The 25,274-nt window shown below is 42.2% G+C and overlaps 1 protein-coding gene across 4 annotated transcripts in view; it reads left to right on the forward strand.

Annotated features, from left to right (window-relative positions):
- The window catches only part of LOC103091688 (neogenin), a 267,517-nt gene that overhangs the window by 241,136 nt on the left and 1,107 nt on the right, over window positions 1-25,274 (forward strand). For 3 of the 4 annotated variants that reach the window (XM_032947567.2, XM_032947655.2, XM_032947737.2), the window contains 4 exons: window positions 217-309; window positions 11,303-11,443; window positions 21,867-22,070; window positions 22,474-22,610. In XM_032947567.2, coding sequence (XP_032803458.2) covers window positions 217-309; window positions 11,303-11,443; window positions 21,867-22,070; window positions 22,474-22,610 — 575 coding nt within the window. The remainder of the gene's footprint in view (window positions 1-216; window positions 310-11,302; window positions 11,444-21,866; window positions 22,071-22,473; window positions 22,611-25,274) is intronic. The other variant, XM_032947835.2, reaches the window with a different exon arrangement.

Raw genomic sequence — 25,274 nt, forward strand, 5'->3', positions numbered from 1 at the left:
CCCGGAGGAAAGTGGAAACAAATAACAAAATGTGCCGTGGACACCTGCGGGCTATCTGCTCATGGATTGTGATGATGATAATAAGAATACACATATCCTTCCATGTATATATATAATGAAACATGTGTATAATGTGAATTTTCACTGACCACCTGCACACATTGACTTGGATGGCTGAATGCTGGTTAATCTGGGTGGCATGTTTGTGTGCTGCAGTGCACGAGGGAGAGGACTGTGCCACACTTTCGTCCCGCCGGTCTATGAGGTCCAACGTCATGATTCCACTTGACAGCCAACAGTCCGTGCAATGTGAGTTCTCCTCTAATGCTATTCTACCACCTCTTATTCATACCTCCATGCTCCAATAGCAGGGTCATGATCACACAGCCTCTTTCGAAAAGTATTCAGTAGTCAATGTGTGGTTATTTAATGGCTTGAATTCTGGTGCGATATTTTGTGATATACTAAAAAATGTACCACACGCAAGTGTGCATTATAAAATCAACACCAAATCAAAGTGATCGTTAAATTGTAACGTCAAAGTTAGTCTTTATAGTGGACAATAGTCTTTTTGTTGCATGACCATAAAGGTTTACATGTATAATTATATATTAGTGGGTGTTGTTTTGTATGTCACACCATGGGTCGCATGCCATTTAGTGCAAAAATAAGGTAAAAAAACTCTTTGCTTAAGTGAAACGGGTTTTTGTCCACCATATACTTGCTCAATGACAGGTTTATTGCACTTACAAGACAACTTGTTAACATAAAGTGGTCCTTGCCTGCATCATGCTTCCGTGCGTGTTGTGCGAATATTTTATGTCGTCTCAGACATAAAACAACCTCAATGTTGGTTTGAAATGCACAAAAATAAAGTAATGCACATTTGATATACAATAATTAGTGGAGGTTTTACAACTCCAGAATGCAGCAGAAGACTACGAGGGTTGGCATTGGCTATCAGAGTAGCTAAAACAAAACACTCAAATGCCTCGTCCGCAATACGTCTGAGCACGAACAAAACCAAAGTCAGTCACAGTCACGTTGGTGACAGAGGCCTGTCAAGAAAGTTGCCGTGTACTCTAAACATTTATTCAAATATTAGTCTCTTCCAATTAAATTGAACTTTATAAATGAATGTGTTTGTGAATATGAATGCACACTTTGGCAAAATGCTTAACTCATAGTAATCTGAAAACACAGTTCAGAGAGAAATTAAAGAAAGCATAGGTGAATATGCCGATTCGATTCACACAGTAATGGCAGCACAATAACCAAGAATCACAGGATATTACTAGTCACAGAAAACGCCGTTCAGAGCGCAAGGCAATTAATATAATTATTTATATGGTCATTATTTAAATTATGTATAAAATATTTGCAAAACCATAACCGAGAATCACCAAGTATTATATACTCTTTGGTTCTTTCGGTAAAGTCACGTAGGTATAAAATAAAATAAAATAATCATGATGGATGCTTGTGTTGCGCCTGAAACGTCGCGATTTATTATATTTTATTTTATACCTACGTAACTTTACCGAAAGAGCCAAAGATTATGGATTCCTGCAGTCACGAAAGCTTCGAATCAAGATTGAACTACGTATTATATGTTGGCCACAATCCTGCTTAATGACTCCTGTCCCAGTAAATCTTGGACCAAAGTTTGCCACCTTGGGTTGCCAAATGAAACGAAGTAAATGAAGGTATGAGAAGATTAAGTTCACCACCAAACACGATTACAGTTAAGCGTACTCGTTCAAATAATAATTATATTGTATATGGTGTCGTTCGTGCGAAACTGCATCTCACAATGCTGTCCATGACAACGGCAAATGCATTTCTATATTTCTGTTCGCAAAACAAATAGCACACCCAAACCAAGATTAACTCAATTCAATTAAAGGCCACAGTAAATCAAAAGGGTTTTTGAATGAATGGGGACTTAAATAGTGGAAAGGACTTAAGTTGACATGTGGAGCGGGAGTGCATTTCACACCATGGGAGCTGCAGATGCGAATGCACGCCCCACCCACTGTCTTGCATTTAATTTTAGGCTGAATGAGCATCTCCATACAGGAACATCGGAGGTTCTGCTGTTTGGCACTCGATCTGGCAATGAGGGGATATATATATAGGCCAGGGCAAGTCCATTCAAAATGTTGTACACCATCAGTGCAATGAAGGGAATATAATGGGGGTGATATGTTCACATTTCCTGGTGCGAGTCAGCACCCTTGCAGCAGCACTTTGGACCTGCTGAATTTGTTGAATACGAAAATTTGGAAGACCATATAAAATATAATTGCACTAATCCAGCCTGGAGGTTACGAAGGCATGAATTAGTGTTTCAGAAACAGCTTGAGTGAATTAGCTATGAACCCGGGATATCCTATGGAGTATGAAAGAAAGCAGTTTTACATAGGAGAAGAGATGTTGAAGAGAAAATGACAGCTCTGAATCCAAAATGACACCAAGACTGCATACTTCCTTGACAATAATCAATTCAGAGTTAAATAAATTAATAGTTTGTCGTACCAATTTTAATTGATCGATTTTCTTGATGTTACTCAGGAGAAATTAGATGCAAGCCAATCATATATCGCAGTGAGAAGGTATATTAAGGAACAGTAGAGGACCAATAATAGAGCATTGGGGACTCCATAGTGCAAAGGTTTACGTGGAAAAGGCTCGCCGATCGTAAAGATCAGAAAGAGACCCAAACAAGAAGAGCATCAGAGTCACCCACATGGCTGTGTAGGCGCTCGAATATAGTGATCAAATGTGTCAAAGGCAGCCGATAAATGCAAGAGAACCAGGCAAAGTAAATGAGCCAGAATCGGCAGAAAGAAGATCATTCAGAACACACAATAGAGGAGTTTCAGTTGAATTGTGTGCCCAAAAACCAGATGCAGTGGATCATAAAAGTTATGTTTTAGAAGAAGGTTAGTTAAATGGTTGACATTGATAAGTTCAAGAATCTTAGAAATCAACGGTAGATTATAAATGGGACGAAGATTTGCTACATTTTACAAATAAAGTGAGGGGGTTTTTTTCAGAATCAGGGTATTTGTGACCATATTCAGTTCATTTGGGACAACTTTAGACACAATTGATTGATTTTATGATTTGGGTTATGTGTGGAACAAGTGTAGTTGTACAAGCCACAAATGAGGATGGTAAAGGATTTTTTTTGGGGAAGTTTTTTTTCCAGGTCATAAATGATCAAAGTTGTTGCCCTTTAATTAACTAGTGAAGGGAGATCCAAGCAAGGAGGATGTAGAGGAGGTGGGGGAACTTGGTGAGTCAAAGACGGAACAATAGAAGCCCTAATATCCTGGATTTTTATGGGAAAAAAATATCAAGTAAATTTCTTACTAAAGGCTACAGGCTGATTCCAAATGGTGATTTTGTTTGGTGATGAAAAATAAAAAAAATTTGTTCGAATTATTTTGTATGTATTATCAGAAGCCTCATTTACAAAATTAGAATAATAGTCAGATTTGCCTTTAATCAGGGCCAAGTGGTATAATTTGAAGTGATTTATCCAAATTTGTTGGTGTACCTCCAGACCAGATTTTCACCATATTTTTTCTCATCTGCATCCAATATTTTACTGATTAAGAAGTTGTAAACCATGGAGTTGTGAATGACATTTATGTGGTGATAGTTTTAAGCAGGGGCCAATGTATTAACAACATCTGAAATAACTGTATTATAATCATCAATTGTCGATGATATTGGAGTTAGAAACCCACAGTCAATGGAAAGAATAATAGAGGACAGCAGTTAGATTCTTAAAAGATCGATATGAGAACGTTGAACATGATGAAGGAACCTCTAGCAGAGAATAGGATAATTTGATAAGATAGTGAGCACTGTAAGTAAGTAGGGTGATTTATGTAATTGAGATGTTATCCTTGTTACCAAGGACCAAATCTAAGGTGTGACCTTTACAATGTGGAGAATACACAACAACAACATATTGAATTAAGCCTAAAGATTTGAGTAGAGACATGAATGAAACGGTTGCATGATTTGAAGGGTCATTAATTTGAAAATTAAAATAATCCTTTATAATTAATGGAGCATTGGGCAGCCGATGAAGGGAGTCAAATTCCCGCAACACTGGAATACTATCACCATTGTGTTAGCCTCCTTACTGCAGCTGCCAAGAACATCCCCTGAGGCTAATGGAAGGAATATACTTCCTGCTGGGAAAAAAGAGACTCATGACGTGCTCCGACAGTACAAGCGTTGAAGGCCTTGGACTTCGCACACTAGCCACAATGCCTGGGCCCTACTACGACGCCTGAGCGCTGTTAATCCCAACAGAATACTGGACCGCAAGAGTCCTGCCCAACTCTATAGTCTCAACTAACAGAAAAGGACCGTTTGATTAAAAAACACTTCAAGTGAGAGATCCATCACCAATTACACCGGACAATGGCCTCAATTACTTCACAAGACACCCCCACCGCCATCAGCACAGAGGAAGTGAGGGAGGGTCTGGCTGCAATAAATAAAGTCAAGGTTGCCAGTAGAGATGGTATTTCCTGAGAGTTCCTCCATTACTTAGGCCCTAGTGGACTCCAATGGCTGGAAAAACTGTACACAAAAAACATAAAAACGAGGTGCATCCCAAAAGAATGGAGGGAGGCGATGGCCACTGCCATACCCAAACCGGGGCAAGTTAACCAATGATCCGGAAAGATGAGGCCGATATCACCCCTGTGCACGACTGATAAACTCCTGGAACACATCATCCTCCAGAGAATCAGCCCCCTCTCTGAAAAAGCGGGATTCCGGCCTGTACACAGTTGCTATGACCAAGTTTTGGCCCTTGTGACACACATCCGAGGCTGGATTCCAGAAGAAACCCAAGACCGGCGCAGTCTTTGTAGACTTGTCATCGGCCTACGACACAGTCTGGAATAAAGTCTGGAATAATTCTGAGCAATAAGCGACGGCCTGCTTATATGGGCAATAAATCCAGCTTACCCCAGTCAATCAACACTGGATTGCCACACAGGGTTCAGTACACATGCAAATGCTCTTCTATGTCTATATTAGTGACATGCCACCAACCGGGTCACACAGATTTGTATATCCAGGTGACCTTGCCCCGGCAACGCAAGCAGCCACTTTCAACAACATCGAATCCACTCTGAACCAAGACCTAAACACCATGGGGGAATATTTCTAGAAATGGAGGCTCAAGCCAAACAACCGTCACTGCATTTCATCTTGATAATAGGCGACGCAAGCACACTCTGAAAATCTTGATTTGAAGCTTTCGTGACTGCAGGAATCCATACTCTTTGGTTCTTTCGGCAAAGTCACGTAGATGATTTATTTAATTTTATACCTACGTGACTTTACCGAAAGAGCCAAAAGAGTGCACACTCTGAAAGTGACCTTCTGCGGCAACGCTGCGCAACACGACCCCATTCCAACCTATCTCGGAGTGAAGCTGGATTGTACGCTAACCTTCTATGACCCACCTGAACAGGGTAGCTGCCAAGACCAAAACAAGGATCAACCTGGTCCAGAAACTGGCAGCCACAAGCTGGGGAGCATCGGCGCCCAGTGCTACGGACATTAACGATGGCTTGTGTGTACTCTGTAGCCGAGTACTGTCCGCCAGCATGGACCAGAAGTAGTCACACTCATCTTATTGATGTCCAACTGAGTGCTGCGATGCGGCGTATCACTGGTACCCTCAAGTCGACCCCAACAACCTGGTTGCCCGTGCTGTCACACACCTGTCCCCCACCCATCCGCTGGAATGCTGCAACCCTCTGGAAAGTTCTGCAAAAAATAGGAAAACAGTTGCCTTCCAATTCATCAGGACCAATGGTCTACACCTTAAACAATGTGAGTTCAACCCCGATGAAGCTTGGAGAGCTGAATGGAGTTCACAATAATTAATAAACAAACACCTTGTGGTCTACCCTAAACTGCATCTGCACAAGCCGTGACAGATCTGGATACCTGATGCACAAATTGAAAATGGAAAACTTTCCAGTGTGCAATTGTGGTCATCCAGAACAAACCATACAACATATAATGATGCAATTTCCAATCCACAAATACGAAGGAGACATCTAGAATTGGCCAGTTCCAATGAAGAAGAAGAATGGAGCAGAGGACATGCTAATATGTGACACTAAGTCTGAAAAATGTGATAGAAATTTGGAAATTTACTTAGGAGGATGTTAAACCACAGACAACTTTAGCTGTATTGAAAATAATTGAAGTGCAATGTATTCAAATGAGGAATAAAATGGTTTATCTTGGTGAAATAGAGATGTCATCCTTGTTACAAATACTTTACTTGGCAATAACCGCAACACCACCTCCTCGACCCACAGAATGAGCGCATTCCATAAAATTATAACATGGAGGAATTGAAGCATATATAATGAGTGATATCTAATGAGGACTGCCAAGTTTTGGTTTTTCAAGGACCTGTTATTCTGAAGGGCTAGTTTAATAGAGGTGGATACTGGTTGAGATCATGTAGGTGTGACAGGAATTTGATTTTTAGATGACAAGCACCTTCTCCGAGGTGGTAGATGGGGGTGGGTATCAGAATCCAGGGGTATGTGAAGGACTATGCTCTTTGCCGGACAAGCCTTCGATTAGCACGGTTGGCTACATACGGTGTGAAAGAAGTTCAACATACATGCAAGCCAATAGGGTAGGATGATTTATATGGATTGCTAGTGATTGAGGGATACCTCGGTGTTTACTGGACCTCTACGTTGACAACTAGAAATCAGGAACTTCGTGGGCAACGAAGGCAGACAGCATTGACATCGCGGGATCTGATTTTGCTGCACCGACGACTGGACCGAATGGTACTAAGAGCACCAACTCCACACAATGGCCAGAACCACGGTGTAAGTAAGGTGGTCTAGTAAGGTGGTCTGTGGAGAATCACATTATCATTGTAAATACTGCGTAGCCATGAGTATTGTGAAATGAAAATGCGAAGGTCGTAAGCTCCGCAGGGCGGAGGCTGAGTACGTAAACATGATCTATTATTTTTCTACCTACGTGAATTCACCGAAAGAACCAAAGAGTATAAGAAACCAATCAATGCAGAGACAACAATACAGTAGTCCTCAACAGCAATTAACAATGTCAATGACAAGTGCAAGATGTTAAAGTAATGGTAGCTATAGTAATAGTTTTTGTGTTGAAGTTCTCTTCACTGTAGTAGTTGTAAACATTATTTGGGTCTTTCGGTAAAGTCACGTAGATAGGTTCAAAGAAGTTGTAAACAGGTGTATATGTGGTAGTTGTAGTAATCGTTGAAGTAATCTTTAAATATAGAGACGAGTAACATAGTTGTTTTTGGAGATGATTCAGAATTTAACGAAATTTTAAATTAAAGAATATAGCTGCAGCTGCTGTTATAGTTATTGGAATTGGTGTGGTAGATATAAGATAGTTGTCCTGAGATAGCCCCCATCTCCTCCGTCCCTCACACACCATTGTCGCTAGTCCACGTTAATGACTCGACTGAGGACGCGTCGTACGTCTTTCTGCCCGGCCGATAGGCCTGGCCACTGACTTGCCGTTGCTGTGCTCAGCATGCCTCGGACTCATCCGTATCTCCATCTCATATGTTGCGGAATCCCCCTTGCCACTAGCCATATGGTCAGGGAGCGATGGGTGATGGCTGCCCCCAAACACGAAAGGGAGCCCCTCCCCCAGCTCAGGCCTTACCCGAGAGTTGGGCCGACTCCCCATCTGGCCCTGCAGTGAGGCATGGTGGGTAGCTGGGGTAGAGAAGTGGCCCCGGGCCATGCTCGCCCCGAGAGTAGCACCACTTGGGGGAGGTGCCCTTCTTTCCCCTCCCAAATGCCGTGGCATACCACATTGGCTCATGGTTGCATGCAGGGGAAACATTTTGCACCTCACCACATCACGCAGGGGGTTCTCTTCCCCATCTGCCTCACGCAGTTCACCCTCTCCCCTGTTTGCCAACACTCCCTGTCAGGTTCTGTGTGTGCCTCTATGTATATGGTCTACCTGTGAATTTAAATATGTATATATCCTTATGTTTATAGATCTACTAAGAGGTGGGGCCTTACCATCAACCTCCCAAAACTGAGCACCTACCTGGGTATTTTGTGTAATAAAATACTCCACCCCCTCAACTCCCTATTGGCAGGGCAGTTGTGGAGAGAGTGGAGAAGTTTCTAGACCTGGGCAGTGTGCTTATGACCAGCTCCGGTTTGACAGCAGAGGTCTCACTCTGAATCAGTCGAGCGGCATTGTCTTTTCATCCGCTGTGTAACGCTGTGTGGAAGCTATCTGGTCCCTCGCTCCACATTAAGCTTTGGGTCTTTTCAGCCACGGTCATGCACTCTCTTCTTGATGCTTGCGAAACGTGGACCCCCCTAATGAACATCTACCCCGGTTAGAAACATTCAGGCTGGTCTGCCTACAATACATCCTGGGTTTAACCAGACTGGATTTTGTGAGGAGCTCACAAATCTTCGAAAGATCTGGACATAGTCCCATTGGTAAGCTCCTCCAGGGGGAAAGGTTGCATTGTTTTGGTCATGTAGCCTGCATGCCCAAACAACTTTTGTTCGGCTGGATAGAGGGGGCTAAACGGACATGGCACGGGCTAGAGAAGGGTTTGAATAATGTGGCACGAGAGCATGTGGAGCTGAGTGGACCTGCCAATGACTGGTACCAGCGGTGACAAGATCGGCCTCTGTGGAGGAGGCTCGTGAAGGATGCTACTGGGCAGTTGGAGGCAGTCGCCCTCCAGCAACAACGAAGGGCAGAGAAGCGACGCTCACAACAACAAGCAGAGCGCCGGGTGGCTAAAACACAACAATTTTGCACAGTAGGGGCCACAAGTGGTGCATCGGCCAGTCGTCCCAGTCAGTCAACCCATGACACCTGGGTCTGTCCCGTGACCTCTTGCCAACGGGCGTCCAACACTTCTCATGGCCTTAAAGTGCATATAGCCTGGCACAAGCGCCGTGGTGATGTCAACGCCACTTCGTGACAGATGGCGGTTGTGTCGATCGATGTGGGTGGGTTATTCCAGGGTGCTCTTCCCTCACCCCGACTCTGCCTACCCAGGATTAATTACTGAGTGGATGTGGGGCAATGGTTCGCACACTGTGGGGTCACTGTTCGTTGAGGTTATTTCGAGTAATATCTTCTCTGGCAACCTTCTCCCAGCTGCTGTTTAACGAGATGTACCCTGCTATGGCCGCCACTCGGGCTACTCGTAGGTAACAAAGCAAATCGTGTTCATTCCCACTCTTCTTCCCCTGCTCAAGCACCCGGTGTAGTGAGTGCTGCTGTCGAGATGGATTGTGTTTAGTCTTATCTGAGAGAGGGGCAGTGCCAACCCTGACGGTAGCCCTATTGCAGTCTAAAATTGGACGTTGACATCAATCGCACTCTACGATAACTCTGTGTACGCCGTGCTGGCAACAGAGGGAGGGTTTTTTAAACTTTGGGCTTCTCGTTCCAGCTAAGGCCACTCATAGAATGACTTACCTATCGCTACCACTCAATCGTACACACACAGCATACAGCTACCATTCACAACCAGCGCTACACGGCAGCCGTGTTCACACTGCACACACACCACGATAAAGAGACAAAGATGACGCAGAATGTTTAACCTTTAATCGCTCACTTCGGGCTTGTCTTGTGAGCTCACCATCGCAACACTGGAACTCAAATGGTGTATGTTTTCATGGAACACAGCGTGTTCCTGATCGCCACACACGTGGTCTCGCCAGAACCATGTTTTCCAGACTGCCCCGCGGTCCACCATGCCTTAACCCTCCTGGGTTCTGCCGACTGAGCCCTAACTTTCTGATATTCCACGGAGCAGGAGGCACCTTCTGGAATTGGCCAGTTCCAATGGCATTACTTGTCCCCCGTTACCCCATCCACCCTATGGTGACAGCCCACTACATTATAAAGGAGGCTGACCCATTCTCCCAGCGGGGGTGGTTGTGCCCAGAATCTGGACTCGGCCATCTTTTCCCTTCTGCTGGGGTCGCCACTGTTTGATCCACTTTGGGCTTCACATGTCAGGGAAAACGAATAATCAGGCCTCCACCGCGGAGTGACTGTGTTGACAACCCTCTGTGTAACCTTGGCAAAATGACAGCTCGAACAGCAACTGATATACAGATGCAGAGAGACATAGAGAGACAATGGCACACAGCAGCATAAAGGTCATAATTACCAAGTGAATGTTCGGTGTGGCCCGCAACAACCAGAATTAGCATATCAATGCGCAGTATTGAGGAGGGGGGAGCTTTGATATCTGCAGCTCCACACATCTAAAAGCCTGGGAATTGTTTATGCATTAAGTTCTACAAGTCTTCTGTCCATGTAAGTTTTTTTTCTCAGAAGAACACCTTGGCTTATGGCAGGTAGGTTACTACAAGTACATATACCTAGGCCACTTGATGTACACAATTAGAAGACTACAGGAACTCATGAAATATAAAGTGAACTAGAGCACGGTGGTGCAATGCATTTATCTCATGTGCAGTAAGATGGATTGTAGCATTAAATAACTACCAGAGATGGTGTAGTTGTGGGGAGACTTTCACCAATAAATGAATGGAAGATGGCTTATGGTGACTTGTCACTTTAAGGTGACCCCAGCTGTGTTGTGTAAGCTACTTCAAAATAATAACTCTTTACATTATTAACGTATGCAAAAAAAAATATTTTGCTCCTGAAAATTTGCAACAAAATTACAATACCCCTAAAAGTTACAAAGTGATATAACTGATATTTTTAAAGTTACTTTTGTAAAGATCAACACAAATTACTATGACTTGAGCATTGCACTTCGTGTTAAGGTAATAGTTATCAATGATACGAGTATTACATGTTTATAATTTATGACCATTTATGAATTATTATATTCTGTGTCAAACTCAATTATAAATGAACACTTATGGTCATTATATAACACATAATGCGACGACTTTGTTAATTAAACACAAACAAACGTAAACAAAAATCATAATTTCACACTTGTTTGAATATCAAGTTCCTTTGAATATCCCAGGCCGTTCATATCAGTTGAAGTGTAAAACTTACAGTATCGTTCATAAAGTCACATTTACATTGTAAATGTGTATTTGTGATTTTTTTTTCTTAAATGCAAGCTTTTTTTTAAAAAAATTTGACAATGGCAAATTGCTAACTGCTATTATTTATTCTCATATAACTTTGATTTTCTCTTGCTTTGTTTTAATATCATTTGAATTTGACGCAATTTTTACAGCTGCCCCTTGCCATCACACCATGGATCACACTCATCACCTCTCAAACTGCATTCTGCTCCCCCCTGGGAGTCCCCAAGTGCTTGGACATCTCGACCTGAGCTATACTGGGCAGCGGGGCATCGGCACCAGTGCTGCTGCCGGTGGGTATTGCCTTTCAATGGCTCTAATACCCCCAGCAAAGTTGAGCGTAGTTTAATTTTTAAAATGTTTAACGTCAGTGTCACTGCAGTCCAAGACAATGGTGTTTCAGTAGAAGACTGTACTTTTGCTAATATTTACAAAGTGAGGGTCTTTATTTTTTTTCTATACAAATCAAGTATGTTCATTTTCGTTATTGAGTCGGATATTAGTTCAATTTAATATCTTCTAAGGTTGGTTCATGTTTACAAATGAGATTGGACAACTGAAAATTTGTCATCCAAATTGCAATATAGGTATATTGTTCCAAATGTTGGCATGTGGATAACGTGTTCATTACTGTGACAATGTGGTGTGATCCTGACCTTATCCAGCAATATTATTCATGCACAACTTTTACCGCTGACCATAAACATTTTGTAGAGGCCCACACATGCTTTACCTATAATTAACTTCTCCATTATTCATGAACTGCAGTTTCAGAAGTATATGCCCAACATACATCGGTATTTCAAATTGTCTCTGGTTTTTAAACAGTTTGTCTTCAAAAAATTACTTTGGTTACCAATTACTAAATATACGATAAACCCTTAATATTCGCAAGTATATGTGCCTTGAGAATGGCACTAAAATTTAATTCACGAATATTACTACTTAAAGCTTTAGGAGAATATAGTTAGGGGGTGTTAATGCGTATACATAGAACTGTATGTATATATGAATGAATACATATATTGTGTAGTATTATCGTGTTATTTAACTTACCTTTAATGGTGAACATAAACATGTAAAGGTGCAAATAGATGAATGGAAATTACGCAGTGAGGAATTTTAAAAAATGTAATTGCGCTCGCATGTAAATTGTGTGGCAGACAAAGGCAGACTAAAAGGGAAAGCGTCGCCTGGGCAACTTTCACAGTCTCACAATCTATGCCTATTTTCAAACGTCCACTACTTCTTGTTGGATAGTAGTTTGCTATGGCTGAGGATATTTTATATACAACCCCACAAATTTCAAAGAGCACGACCATGCATGTGTTGTGAATACACAAAATCTCTATTATAAAACCTGCGATTATTCAGGTATGCAGCAAAGTTTTCACTCCATTACTCTCATGCATACTGTAAAAAATAGTAACATAAACTATTTTGAGCTAATTGTACGTAAATAAATAGTTTTATTCTTAAACAAGAGGCCAATACAGAGTACAGGCGATGGGGAGGCCGAGTACAGACAGCTCACGAGCGACAAACTCGAGGCCAGGTGCCCTCGGGGTCGGGATGGGAAAGGTAGCTGGGCGCTCACTGCCCTAAGTGCGTAGGTGCAACGATTCAGGAAAATAGTATTTTTAGCGGAGGAGAAGATGAGAGGGGGGGGGGGTGGAATGTACCCAAATAGAACCTAAAAATAAAATAACATACACGTGCCAAGTGAGTTTGTCATTATTGTAAATCCCCTGGAGGAGTAACCACCTCATGTCTATCCAAGGAGTGATATGTCAGGAGTCCATCCCTTTCGCATCGCCTCTGACCGCATGCATACTCACGCAGGGTTTAGCAGACTCGGGGACCATCTAGCCTCATATTCCCATTTTTTTTACCTTGAGTTTATGACTAAGGTGACGTGTGAGTAGGTCTGAACCCGTAGCGAAGAATCGGTGAATTTGACTCTCATTAGTCATGTAGGTCCCATATAGGAAGTTTAATTTAATAAGCATCAATGGTAGCCTGCCAGATGTGAATCCACTTGTTTTGGGGAATGTCCTGGTCCAAGAGCTTTTCCCAGAGCTTCCTAATACTGGGCCAGATCTGGAACTCCTCTTTATTCATGAGGAGATATGCTTTTGCCAGTCTGTATTTTTTCTTTGACATGTGCACAATGGTCATGGTTCTTATCTGGAATTTGGTGATAGCGTGTCTCTGATTTGTAGGTATCTAAAAAAATATATCTGAGGGATGTTTTCACGTGCCCGCATTTGCTCACAGGGGATCATCTTGCCGCCTTTAGTCTGAAGGTCGCCAACCTTTTCCAAGCCTGTCAATTTCCAGCTGGGCCACTTGATCCCCCGTTGCTCATTCTCAGTTAGGGATTGCCCCATAGTGGGGATCGTCATTGTGGGGGAGCGGAGAAGGAGATATGTCTGTCCTTGCATATCCCCAGGGTGGAGGAGACTGTCCACACCGGTTTAATGCCCCTGGGGTTTGACTTTGGTTGGGGAGATGGAAAACCTGATAAGGGATCACAGAATCTTCTTCCCATTTTTCACTAGTTACATTCTTTTAAGGGTTTTGAACCAATGTTTCACGTTCTGAAGCACGACTACTTTGTGATATGTAAGGAGGTCTGGGAGAGCCAGACCTCTCTCTTTCTTAGACAGGTTAAGGGAATTGTAGCGTATCCACGCTAGTTTGTGGTTCCAAATGTAAGAGGAAATGCGTGAGTGGAGTGTTTTGAAGTAGGCTCATGGCATCTGGGTAGGGACCATTCGTAGGTGGTCTGAAGGCTTTGGACGGACCATTATCTTTACCAGGTGGGCCCTTTTATGAAGTGAGAAGGGGATATCTGCCTATGCCACAAGTGAGGTGGTAAACTCCTGGAACAAAGGAGGGATTTTTTTTTTCTGAAAGAGCAATGCGAGAGAGGAATGGATTGTCACTCCCAGGTATTTAATGTGCATTGGGCACCACAGCTTATATCATGACACATTTCCATATTCCCTTACTCGAGTCAAAATGGCAAGGATCGAGGTCGCTGGAAGGACATTGTAGGCCAGGGTTGGGGAAACTTTTTTCTGCCAAGGGCCATTTGGATATTTATATAACATCATTCGCGGGCCATACAAAATTATCAACTTAAAAATTAGCCTGTTATATTTGGTCAAACTTTTAATTAACTCACCCCTAATGCGATAGGCTGGAACTGCTTCTCTTTGGCGAGGCGTGTGGTGACGTTAAGCTGGTATTGACGATGTTGCTACTCGCGACTGCTTTTCCAGGTTTGCCCCTAGATTTATCGAATTTCGAGTCCCGCCTGCGGTTTCTTTGGCAGGGCCAGCAGACCAAATGATTTCGCGGGCCTCACACCACCCACGGGCCGGACGTTCCCCACCCCTGTTGTAGGCGTATAAGTTTCGTTTGTATTCCACTGTCCCGCTATGTATTTCTGACACCTATTGGCTTCTCTGAATGCTTTTGGCGAAGGGTCCCATGGCTAGGGTAAATAACAGTGGGGAAATGGGGCAACCTTGCCCGGTGCCTCTGCTCAGACAAAAGCTTGGAGATACTCTTTGGTTTTTTCGTAAAGTCACGTGACTTTACCGAAAGAAAAAAAAACAAAGAGTAATTCCTGCAGTCACGAAAGCGCCAAATTCAAGCTTGGAGATGTTAAGTCATTTGTAACCACGGTGGCCGATGGGCGGCAGAAAAAGAGTTGTCATTTGTCAATAAAGGAACCGGGAATGTCGACATTGCCGATTGTCCGGAATAGGAAGGCCCAGTTAATTCTACAAAAAGCTTTTTCTCCATCCAAGGTAAGGGTGTAGGCAATTAGATCGTCCTTTGTAGCGATATTTGCAGGGTTAACCAAAGTCTTAATCTTGTCAGCCGAGTGTGTTTTAATGAAGCCCGTTTGTGCTTCTCCAGTGATTGCTAGGGTGGCCTTTTCTAATCTGTTTGCAATAATTTTGGTGAATAGTTTGTTATCCGAGTTCAACAGTGAGATGGGCTTATAGGAAGGCGGATTTTGGCTAAGAAGGTATATATTATTCTTGGTTCTTTCGGTAAAGTCACGTAGAAGGGAAATAATAAAATAATATTGTATTTTTCTTATTTTAGTATTTCCCTTCCACGTGTCTTTACCGAAATAACCAATAATATGAATCCCTGCAGTCACGAAAGCTTTAAATCGAAATTTAAGGTATCTATTACCGCATTTGTCAGGGAGTCAGACGTATATAGGGACTCGTATGAATCTTAAAAGCGCACGTTAATATCCCTGGCTTTGGTGTAGGGGCTGCGGTATTTATTCCATATTCCAGCCCTATGTACAACCCAAACTAAATAGTTATTAAATTAAGATAATTTGAGCCGCAATAATCACATCCAAAATCCCTGTTATCCACAGTCAGATTAATGTGTGTTCCTTCCAGTGGCAGAATTGCACAATTGTGTATTTTTTTTACTTTTACTCAAAAACCACTATAAACATATTCATGGTATCCCTTGTGCACTTACATCTAGCTCGCTTCAAAAAGAATGCATTTATTAAAGTGGGGAATTGTGCAACTGTGGTTTTAGCAGTTTTTTTACTTTGATAATTATTTTATGAAGTTTGCTTCATATCCAGGGATGGACTAAGTAGTATAAACAAAACATTAACCAATATTACATGTTATCTATCACAAGATGTTTGAACAAAATAGAATAATTGTTGGAGGGACATAACTGGAAAATATAAGAATGTCTACTTCTAGGAAAGTTCATGAAGGAAAACTACATGAAATAGATTGAGGAATCTTCTTTGGTTCTTTCGGTAAAGTCACGTATTCTCATTCTACGTGACTTTACCGAAAGAACCAAAGAAGATTAATCATTGCAGTCACGAAAGCTTTAAATCGAAAGATTGAGGAATATTTATTCGCAGGATGCAGATGTACAATCTTGAGTAATACTAATTACTCAATCACTTGCAATGAGAAAAGTTACGTACTTTTCAGCAGTCACTTAACACTAACGACAACACTGTAGTGGTCCCTTCAGTTCTGCTCCCCAATGCAACGCGAGTTGTGGCTCACACTGCAGATTTAACCTGCAGCTGCCAACAAGGTTTTGATTCCCGTCGTACCATCATTTCAACTCGTACTACAGAACCAACCTGCAGCGGCTTCACCGGTCTCACAGGTGTTCCGCAATTGCACTGCGATCTTGACTCTAAGCATCCTCACAGATATCCTGTGATTCCATTACTTTTGTAAAATACCCTCAAGTCGTGGAGCTGACTCAGTCATCTCTTCGGTATCCCAATCTTCCACTGCTAGCTTAACCAACAATTGTTTCATAGCTGTCATACGGTGGTACTGCTAGCTTAACCCACGATTGTTTCGTATTGCTAGCTTAACCCACGATTGTTTCGTATTCGTTCCGGAGTTCTGCAAGTAGCTTTACGCATGGTCATCTCACATCATCCAGCACATCTTTCAACTCTTTCTCGGGGAAAGACCCTTACTATAATCCACATAATAGGAGACTCTCTTGGCCAACCCCATTCCACTTTATTAAAAACATCTCATATTGGCTTTGGGGAAAATGGTATTTGGTAATGAAAAGCAACTTACCAAGATTGAATTAATGCATACTACCTGTGTTGGCGACCTTTGATATTTCCCAGTAATTCAGGCGGCCTTCTGAGATAAAACCTTTATTGGCAGATGTTACTTAGAGTAGATATTTCTTCAAATAAAATAATTCCTTAGTTTTTAGTGCATTTAGGCAGGATCAGTTTTAAGCATAGGAAACTCCTTTGAACGTAGTCTTCGAGTGAATTTAACAGGACATGTTTTTTTCCGGTAGACATCATCCAAACGAGGCCATGAGGTGCTGTTTACCTTGAGGGATGCCACCTTGTGAATAACGAGGTAGGCTGTTTTAAAAGAGGCTGGAGCTTGCTGATACAATCCTCCACTGAAATTACCTGGGTAGACCAACTGGAAACTACCTGGGGGTTACACCTGACCTGTCTTGAGTTAGCTGTATTGAGCCACCAGCTGTCAACCCCAAGAGCTCTACTATTGACTTTAACCTGTCACATCTGAGGTCTCCTGCAATTTTCCTGCCTATCTGGAAAGCCTGACCTGAAATTATTTAAATGGCAATGCTGAGAGCGCCGCCTCTCATTCGCATCTTACGCCATCTCGTCTCTATCCGGAGCTTCGCGACGTCGGTGCCTAAAGGTACCTAGAGTTACCTTGAGATTGCTACATCATCATGGTGGACACCTGGACTTACCTGGACAGTGCTATCTCATCAAGTGTCTGGAGATATCTCATGAGCGCCTTGAGGTACCTGTAGTGAGTCCTATGAGCTCAATCTCATCGTTACCCAAGGCGATCCTATACTGGAGCACTGCGAGTGCAACTTTGAACTGGAACTTGGGGGATTTCAAATTTCCAAGAGTGCAGTCTTCCAATCGGTGTCATGGGTACCCATGGGGCATTTGCCCATCAATCCTCTAAGCATAGTTGTTGTGAATAGCTGAACCCCTTTCCCGTTCTGAGACGTCTGCAAGTTGCAACGTGGGTCCTGTTCTCAACCGCTGAATCTCGGAACGCGCAAGCGGTTAGCGTTAATTTTATTTAGAGAGTCATAGTGCTGCTGTTTTTAAAGACATTGTAACGTATATTCATATTCTTAGCTATTTCGGTAAAGTCACGTTGAAGGGAAACAATAAAATAAGAAAATATATTTTATTTTATTGTTTCCCTTCAACGTGACTTTACCGAAAGAGCTAAGAATATGAATTACTGCAGTCACGAAAGCTTTAAATCAAAAATACATTGTAACGTACTCACTGCAGAGAACTGTTGCGACATGACTTGATCTATGACAGCTGGCGCCATACTGTGCCACACATCCTCCTGCATGGCCTTTTACTTGGAAACGAGAAAGGGTTGTCAGTGCCTTTCACCGAGATCAATGTGCTCTCATTATGAAGTCTCACGAGGCAATTGTTAACACTGATTATAATCAGTGTTGTCGATTCATAGAAGCACTTAGTGACCCGATATATATAGGTTTACCTAGCTGGTAAATATGAGTATTCGAATTAACTGGGAAAGTCATAATTTAACAGTAATGTGGATTACTAGAGATACTTGGTGATCTAAAGTCATTGTGCTTTCTTGCATGCCTGGCCAACAAATCTGAGTACAAGACCATTTCTTCACCATTGGCAGTTGCACGGTGTCGTGATTTTAACTGAAATACACACAGAGACCAGACTTTCAATTTAGATTTAAAGCTTTCGTGACTGCAAGGATTCATATTCTTGGTTCTTTCGGTAAAGTCACATAGAAGGGAAATAATAAAATAAAAAATATTATAAAATATATTGTTTTATTTTTATTATTTCCCTTCTACATACTAATTCATTTATTTTTTTAATTTTCATTGCATTAAAACATTTGCTTTGGTGTCATGCATGTTTTAGAAGTGTTGACATGGCCTCTTCTTGTGTGGTTTGGCGAGAGACTGTTTTGGCTGTGCTGGTGGTAATCTTAGAGGTGATTGTTTGGGTCATTGAGGCATTGTGTTAAACATTTCCGATATCACAGTGATAGACTGAAACCGATCCTCATAGCCTGCGATGACATATGGATCAAAGCAGCATGGACAGAAGCATTCTTGGGATTCCACTGTGACAGGAAAAAGAACACGTGAAGTATATAGGTTAGAGACATCATGTTGACTGTTAACGTGGGTTTAGACAGGACACGACCCTAAAAAAGGATGATGGTCACTGATTGAGTGGCAACATGCCCGAGAGGATGTCAACCCGGATGGAGTTATCACATCAGCTCGGTTGCAGGTGACAGATGGAGACATCAGCAGTGGATGTATCATGGTTATTGATAATGTTGAACGATATATATAAAATTAAAACTAAAAGTCAAGCCCTGTACATGTGTCTGTCCGAACCTACTTCATGGTGATTCATGTGCCCTCCATTGGGACATTCACATTGGAACATGCTGTGTGTTTTGAATGTTTGCTTATGCCAATTGGTGCTTTCATTACGAGAGTTGGACCATATTAGATTCTTAATTCTATGCCTTTGAAATCAATATTTTGCGTAAAAAAATGATCAGTTTATTGATAATAATGATCAATGTATTCATAATTTCTGAATATCCTGACGAGGATTACATGTGCATGTTTGGACGGGCCTCTCTTCCTAACTGGGCCGGTAGCCTGATTGGTTAGTGTGCCCCCTGCGTTGTCTTATCATCAGTTTTGTATCATCCCATCACCCTTCACCATGTCCATGAAGCAGAACATGCTTGGAGAAAGTCCGGCCTCACTATTCATCATCAAATATTTAAAGATCAACTTCGTACTTATAACATTGCCTCGGCTTAATCCTCCTTCATTGCTGGTCGCATTGCAAATAGTGGTGACAATCATCGGACCTTATTTTCATGTCCAGTCAGCTTTTGAATAAGGAACCAAATGTCATCTCCCATTCCTGCTGATTTCTGTACTAAAGTTTTTTCTACAATAAAATTACCATTATCCGGTCCAAATTACTGTCTCTTTCCTGCTCGTAGCACCGAGACTGCTTTGGTAAGTATTTTATCATCCCATCACCCTTCAATTATTTACTTTTGTCAGCAGATAAAGGCTTTGTCAGCCTCCTCATTCTGATAGATCTAAGCACGGCATTTGACTCTTGATTATGTGGTTCTCATTCTTAGTTTTTTCGGTAAAGTCACATTGAAGAGAAACAACATATATATTTTGTTATTTTGTTGTTTCTCTTCAACGTGACTTTACCGAAAAAACTAAGAATATGAATTACTGCGGTCACGAAAGCTTTAAATCAAAATTTATGTGGTTCTCCTTGAGTGACTGGAAGTTTCAATGGGGATCTCTGGAATTGCTTTGTTGTAGTGCCACTCTTACTGAAAGAAACGTAGGCACTTCATCACAAAGGATGGCTTCAAGGCACACATTAGACCGGTTCTCCGTGGTGTTCCACAAGGATCTGTGTTTGGACCATCACGTTTTACCATCTACATGGCACTATTCGGTGTTCTGCTCCGACTTCTTGGCTTATCTCACCATAGCTATGCATATGTGACTAAAATTTATATCCGTTTAGGACCAGACTATGCAACAGTATCTTCTGCGCTATCTGCATCGCTAACTATCGGGCAATCAGAGTCGGTAGATATATTTAAGTCTGTACTCTTTGGTTCTATTGGGTAAAGTCACGTAGGTGAAAATAAAATAACAAAAAATCACGACGTTTCGGCCACAACACAAGCGGCCCTCATCAGGTGAAGGGACGAGACTGTCTGGAGGACAGCGCTGGAGTGGAAGAAGCCACGCCTAGATCACGACCCTTAAGCTTGTGATCGCGGCATCTTTTGAGGAAGGTCAGCGTCTCGATGAGTTGCAACTTCTTGTCCCGTTGTCTGTTAAAAGTTCTAACAGATAGGTGAAAACCCTCCCCATAGAGGTTATCAATTCTAGATTTAAAGCTTTCGTGACTGCTAGGATCCATACTCTTTGGTTCTATTGGGTAAAGTCACGTAGGTGAAAATAACAAAAAATCACGACGTTTCGGCCACAACACAAGCGGCCCTTATCAGGCAAAGGGACGAGACTGTCTGGAGGACAGCGCTGGAGTGGAAGAAGCCACGCCTAGATCACGACCCTACGTGACTTTACCCAATAGAACCAAAGAGTATGGATCCTAGCAGTCACGAAAGCTTTAAACCTAGAATTGATAACCTCTATGGGGAGGGTTTTCACCTATCTGTTAGAGCTTTTAACAGGCAACGGGAAAAGAAGTCGCAACTCATCGAGACGCTGACCTTCCTCAAAAGATGCCGCGATCACAAGCTTAAGGGTCGTGATCTAGGCGTGGCTTCTTCCACTCCAGCGCTGTCCTCCAGACAGTCTCGTCCCTTTGCCTGATGAGGGCCGCTTGTGTTGTGGCCGAAACGTCGTGATTTTTTGTTATTTTATTTTCACCTACGTGACTTTACCCAATAGAACCAAAGAGTATGGATCCTAGCAGTCACGAAAGCTTTAAATCTAGAATATTTAAGTCTGCTTTGAAAACCCATCCCTTTAAATTGGGCTTCCACCTTTAGTTTGGTCGGTTGCTCTGGTTCTGTTTTTGTTTCCTGCTTTTCATGCTTTACGCATTGGGATCCTAGGATGGAATGCGCATTATAAATATGAATTATTTCATATTACGTAGGTTGTGTATAGGAAGGGTTAAATCCGTATGAAGAGCCATATTTCTATCTTATTTTAGTCGGAAGTGGAGAAATAAATGTAAATTATGGCATAACCTCACAAAAATGGCATGCAGAAGTGGATGACCAAGGCTAATTCCAAAAGCCAAATTGTAGGTTTACTGTAAAAGAAGACCTTGGAGGTCAGATGTTGACTGGGATCCAGCAATTGTAAGGTGTGGTGGCATCCATGGCCATGATGGTTATTTAAATTATTGTACAGAAAACCATTATTTAACTAAATGTTGCTTAAAGATGTTTCAATTACAATTGGCAAGTGCTTCGCGTGTTCACTTTTGAAACTCGAGAGTGCCCACCATAATTTCCATGTATTGCTTTTGAAATGATGTACAGGAGCATGATGAATCAACAGTTTGTAATGACATGGTTTGTCTTTTCTCAGACACAGTACACACCACGCCAAGTGTGGAAGAGGCTCCCATTGGGCCAAGTGCTGTGGAGAGGGATGCAACCCATGAGGAGGAGATCTGTCGCTCAATGTCAGTGGGGCAAATGCGGCCATCGCAGACTTTCTCCAGTTTTGCCACGCTGAGTACCCCAACCAGCCCTCTGGACAGTTCTACTGCTCCACTGCTACCACAGAGTGGTATGCTGCTGTGTGAGAATGGTTCATGTGGATATGTACAAGTACTTTTTGCATCTTTTCACTGTTATCATGTTTTCAGTAGCTGATTTTAAAAGAATGAAACATTCGGAGCAATTCCGTCAGACTTAAGGACCAAATTTACACTTAAACTTTTATACTTCTCTCCATCTTCCACAGCTTTTAACACAAAGAAAAAAAACATTTCACATCAAGTGATGAGGCATTCATCTTTTGCTACCCAAATTGTACAACTTCAGCTGTAGCTCTTTTATACGTTGTTTAAACACCCATTTTGAAAAAAAACTGCTTGTGTTTCTCTGTTTACAAGTGAATGTAATTTATTTTACTTGTGTGTGTGTGTGTGCACAGTAATGAGCACGGTTTATTGGTACATTCTCTACAGGCACAGCAGGACAAGGCGCACCTGTGCGGACAGCTTCCGTGGGCCCAGTGGGGTGGTCACGCTCGCCCCTTCCCGTCACCGTGCCTAGTGCCCCAGGATTGCTCGAGGCCAAGCATATGCTGCATGACACTGATGATGTGAGTCCAACTGCATCAAGCACCTGCTTTGGTATTGCCTGCTTCAGTTGTGGACGTTGTGGGGTCGTTTAGATATTTTCATTCCAAGTTAATTAACTTCCATTCAAATTAATGAACCTACATTACAGTTAAACATAAAGTGCCATTCGTGCAGTCAAATATGGGGAGAGAAGTGTCTAGGTTTGAGGTAAACGTGCTAACTTGCATATTAAATGATTGAGTTATAGTGCCTATTAGGATACTGTATGTATATTGTACCATGTACATACAGGATTTGTGTATATGCCCACTGATGAGATTAAGCAATAGGCTGTCTCCTGTGTAGGAGCTAGATGGATTGTCGCATTTTAAGATTGGGACGAATGATGACTTGATGCCTTCATCTGCAGTGGCTTCATATGTTCATATGTAATTATACGTGTGCATGTGTTTGTATGTGGAGTGGTAGTGTAGCGGCTCGTGCACAGCGCTATAAAGCCGGCCACCTGAGTTCAATTCCTGGTCACGGCCAACACCAGTGACGATTATATGAACCGGTCCTGCGCCACCCCTAGGTCGACTCAGCCTCAAATGAGTAACTGGTGCGGTGTGTAAACATCGCCACTGGGGAGACAAAGGCGGCCGGGCAAGTTGCTAGCTACCCATCCCTCGTGTGCCATGCCAGCCTTCATAGGTGCTCGCGAACAGCACTTGCCCCCAATAGTTTGTTCAGGCTATATGGGTTAGTGCATTGTGCTATGAATCTGGTGACCTGAACTAAATTCATGACCGTGGCGAATATCAGTGACGAGTGATATCTGAACTAATCCTGAGCCGACCGCACGTTGGCCCAACCTTACCTTGTGCGGCGTTTAAATATCAGGAGACAAAGGCGGCCTGGTGTGGTGCCGGTCACATCATCCTCCTGTTTTCCTTGCCAGTCTTAATAGTCGCTCGCCAACAGGACTTTCCCAACAGTCTATGTAGGTTAAACGGGATGTTATTTTTTGATTTGTGTATATATGTAGGTGTGTAAATGAAGCACAGATATCATTAGACCGCCTTTGCCAGTACCAAAATGTAATAATAAGGGTTTTTCCCCTGTTTTCTGGCAACAAAACTGAAACCTTTTTACAAGGATTCATGTCTGCATTAACCAAAATACCTGCAGTCGAAATGTAAACAAGAAACACACTATGATAATATATGCATCGTCCTTGAAACGGATTGGTCCACACCAAGGGACGGCTTTCTTTTGAGCCTCGACCCAAAAGGCTATACGCCTTTTGGCGTCATCTGGTCGAGCACCAATTGGGTCGAGGCTCAAAAGAAAGCCGTCCCTTGGTGTGGACCAATCAGTTTCAAGGACAATGCATACATTATCATACTATGTTTTTTGTTTGCATTTTGACTGCAGGTATTGTGGTTAACGCAGACGTGAATCCTTGTAAAAAAAGCTTTCAGTTTTGTTGCCAGAAAAAAGGGGAAAAACCCTATTATTAGAAGCACAGTTTATAGAAATGAATCTTTATTGATATTGTTACAGGGGAATACCAGGTGGATTTTGGATGGCTTGTGAGGGCAACAACATGTCAGACTCCATCCACAAAATCGTTAATATTCATAAACATTCTCGGCAGCCCATGCCAAGGGGTGGAATCCAAGACATGACCATGCCGTAACATTTGAGAACAAGACTCGTGAAGCCACAATAAGATAATTTTAGAAGGATAGCGCGCACTGGCATGCTGTATCTGTCGTGTTACCGTGTCTCTATTAATAGCTTCAGTAAATAGTCAAATACAATATTGAACAAACTGGGAAACACAATACTCTGCGATCAAACACCGGTTCTTACCACGCCCATTCTAACGCGTCTCCTAACTACACAGGCTGATTGCCAGCATACACGTTCAAGATGCTAGGATGTTGTAACTTAGAATATTCAATACTAAAAAGAATGTTGCTAAACACCCGCAGTAAAATTGCACAACACTATAAATGTATTCTGATGTTACCGCAATCTCCATTTTTTTGGGGCCTTTTACCATCCTCTTGTAGCGATTCGCCACCTCATAATGCAGCTTCCCTGAATTCCTACATTTGAGTTGGCTATTGGTTTTTTTTTAAATGTACACAGTGATGCTGCACACTCCTGTTTACCTTGCAAGGTCCCGCCATTTCACGGCTGTTTTAATGTCTGCTAGGAAACTATCTGTATCCATTTCTGTGGTATTCTCCAACATTTGCACATTACTTTCCCCTGCAACCTGATGTTTGTTTTTTCTTTGAGTCTGGTGATTTGGCTAAATCAGCTCTAGCAATCCTTCAATATGCCCTCTTCTGAAAATTTTGTGCTGCTGCTGCTATCTCTAGATCTTAAACCAATACATAAGCTTTTACCCCTGCTCCTACCAATACGCCTTCTAGTTATAGAGAAATGATTGCTGGGTGTTCAACTTTTATTATTATTCTTTCCAATACTCAGTCCTATTCTGACACATTTGTTGGCATTCATCTTTGAAATTAAACTGTCAACTCATGAACTGTATTACTTTCCCTAGTTTTACCTATTCTTTAAACACTGTCATTGCTCACACGGATTTCCTTATTTTTCAGTTTATTATGTCTCTTAATCCCAGCTATAACATACATTTCAACTACTGTCACATCACAATACCTAAT

The sequence above is a fragment of the Petromyzon marinus genome, chromosome 1 (assembly GCF_048934315.1).
Source record: "Petromyzon marinus isolate PM22_M1 ecotype Great Lakes invasive population chromosome 1, UKy_Petmar_22M1.pri1.0, whole genome shotgun sequence".
Taxonomy (NCBI): domain Eukaryota; kingdom Metazoa; phylum Chordata; class Hyperoartia; order Petromyzontiformes; family Petromyzontidae; genus Petromyzon; species Petromyzon marinus.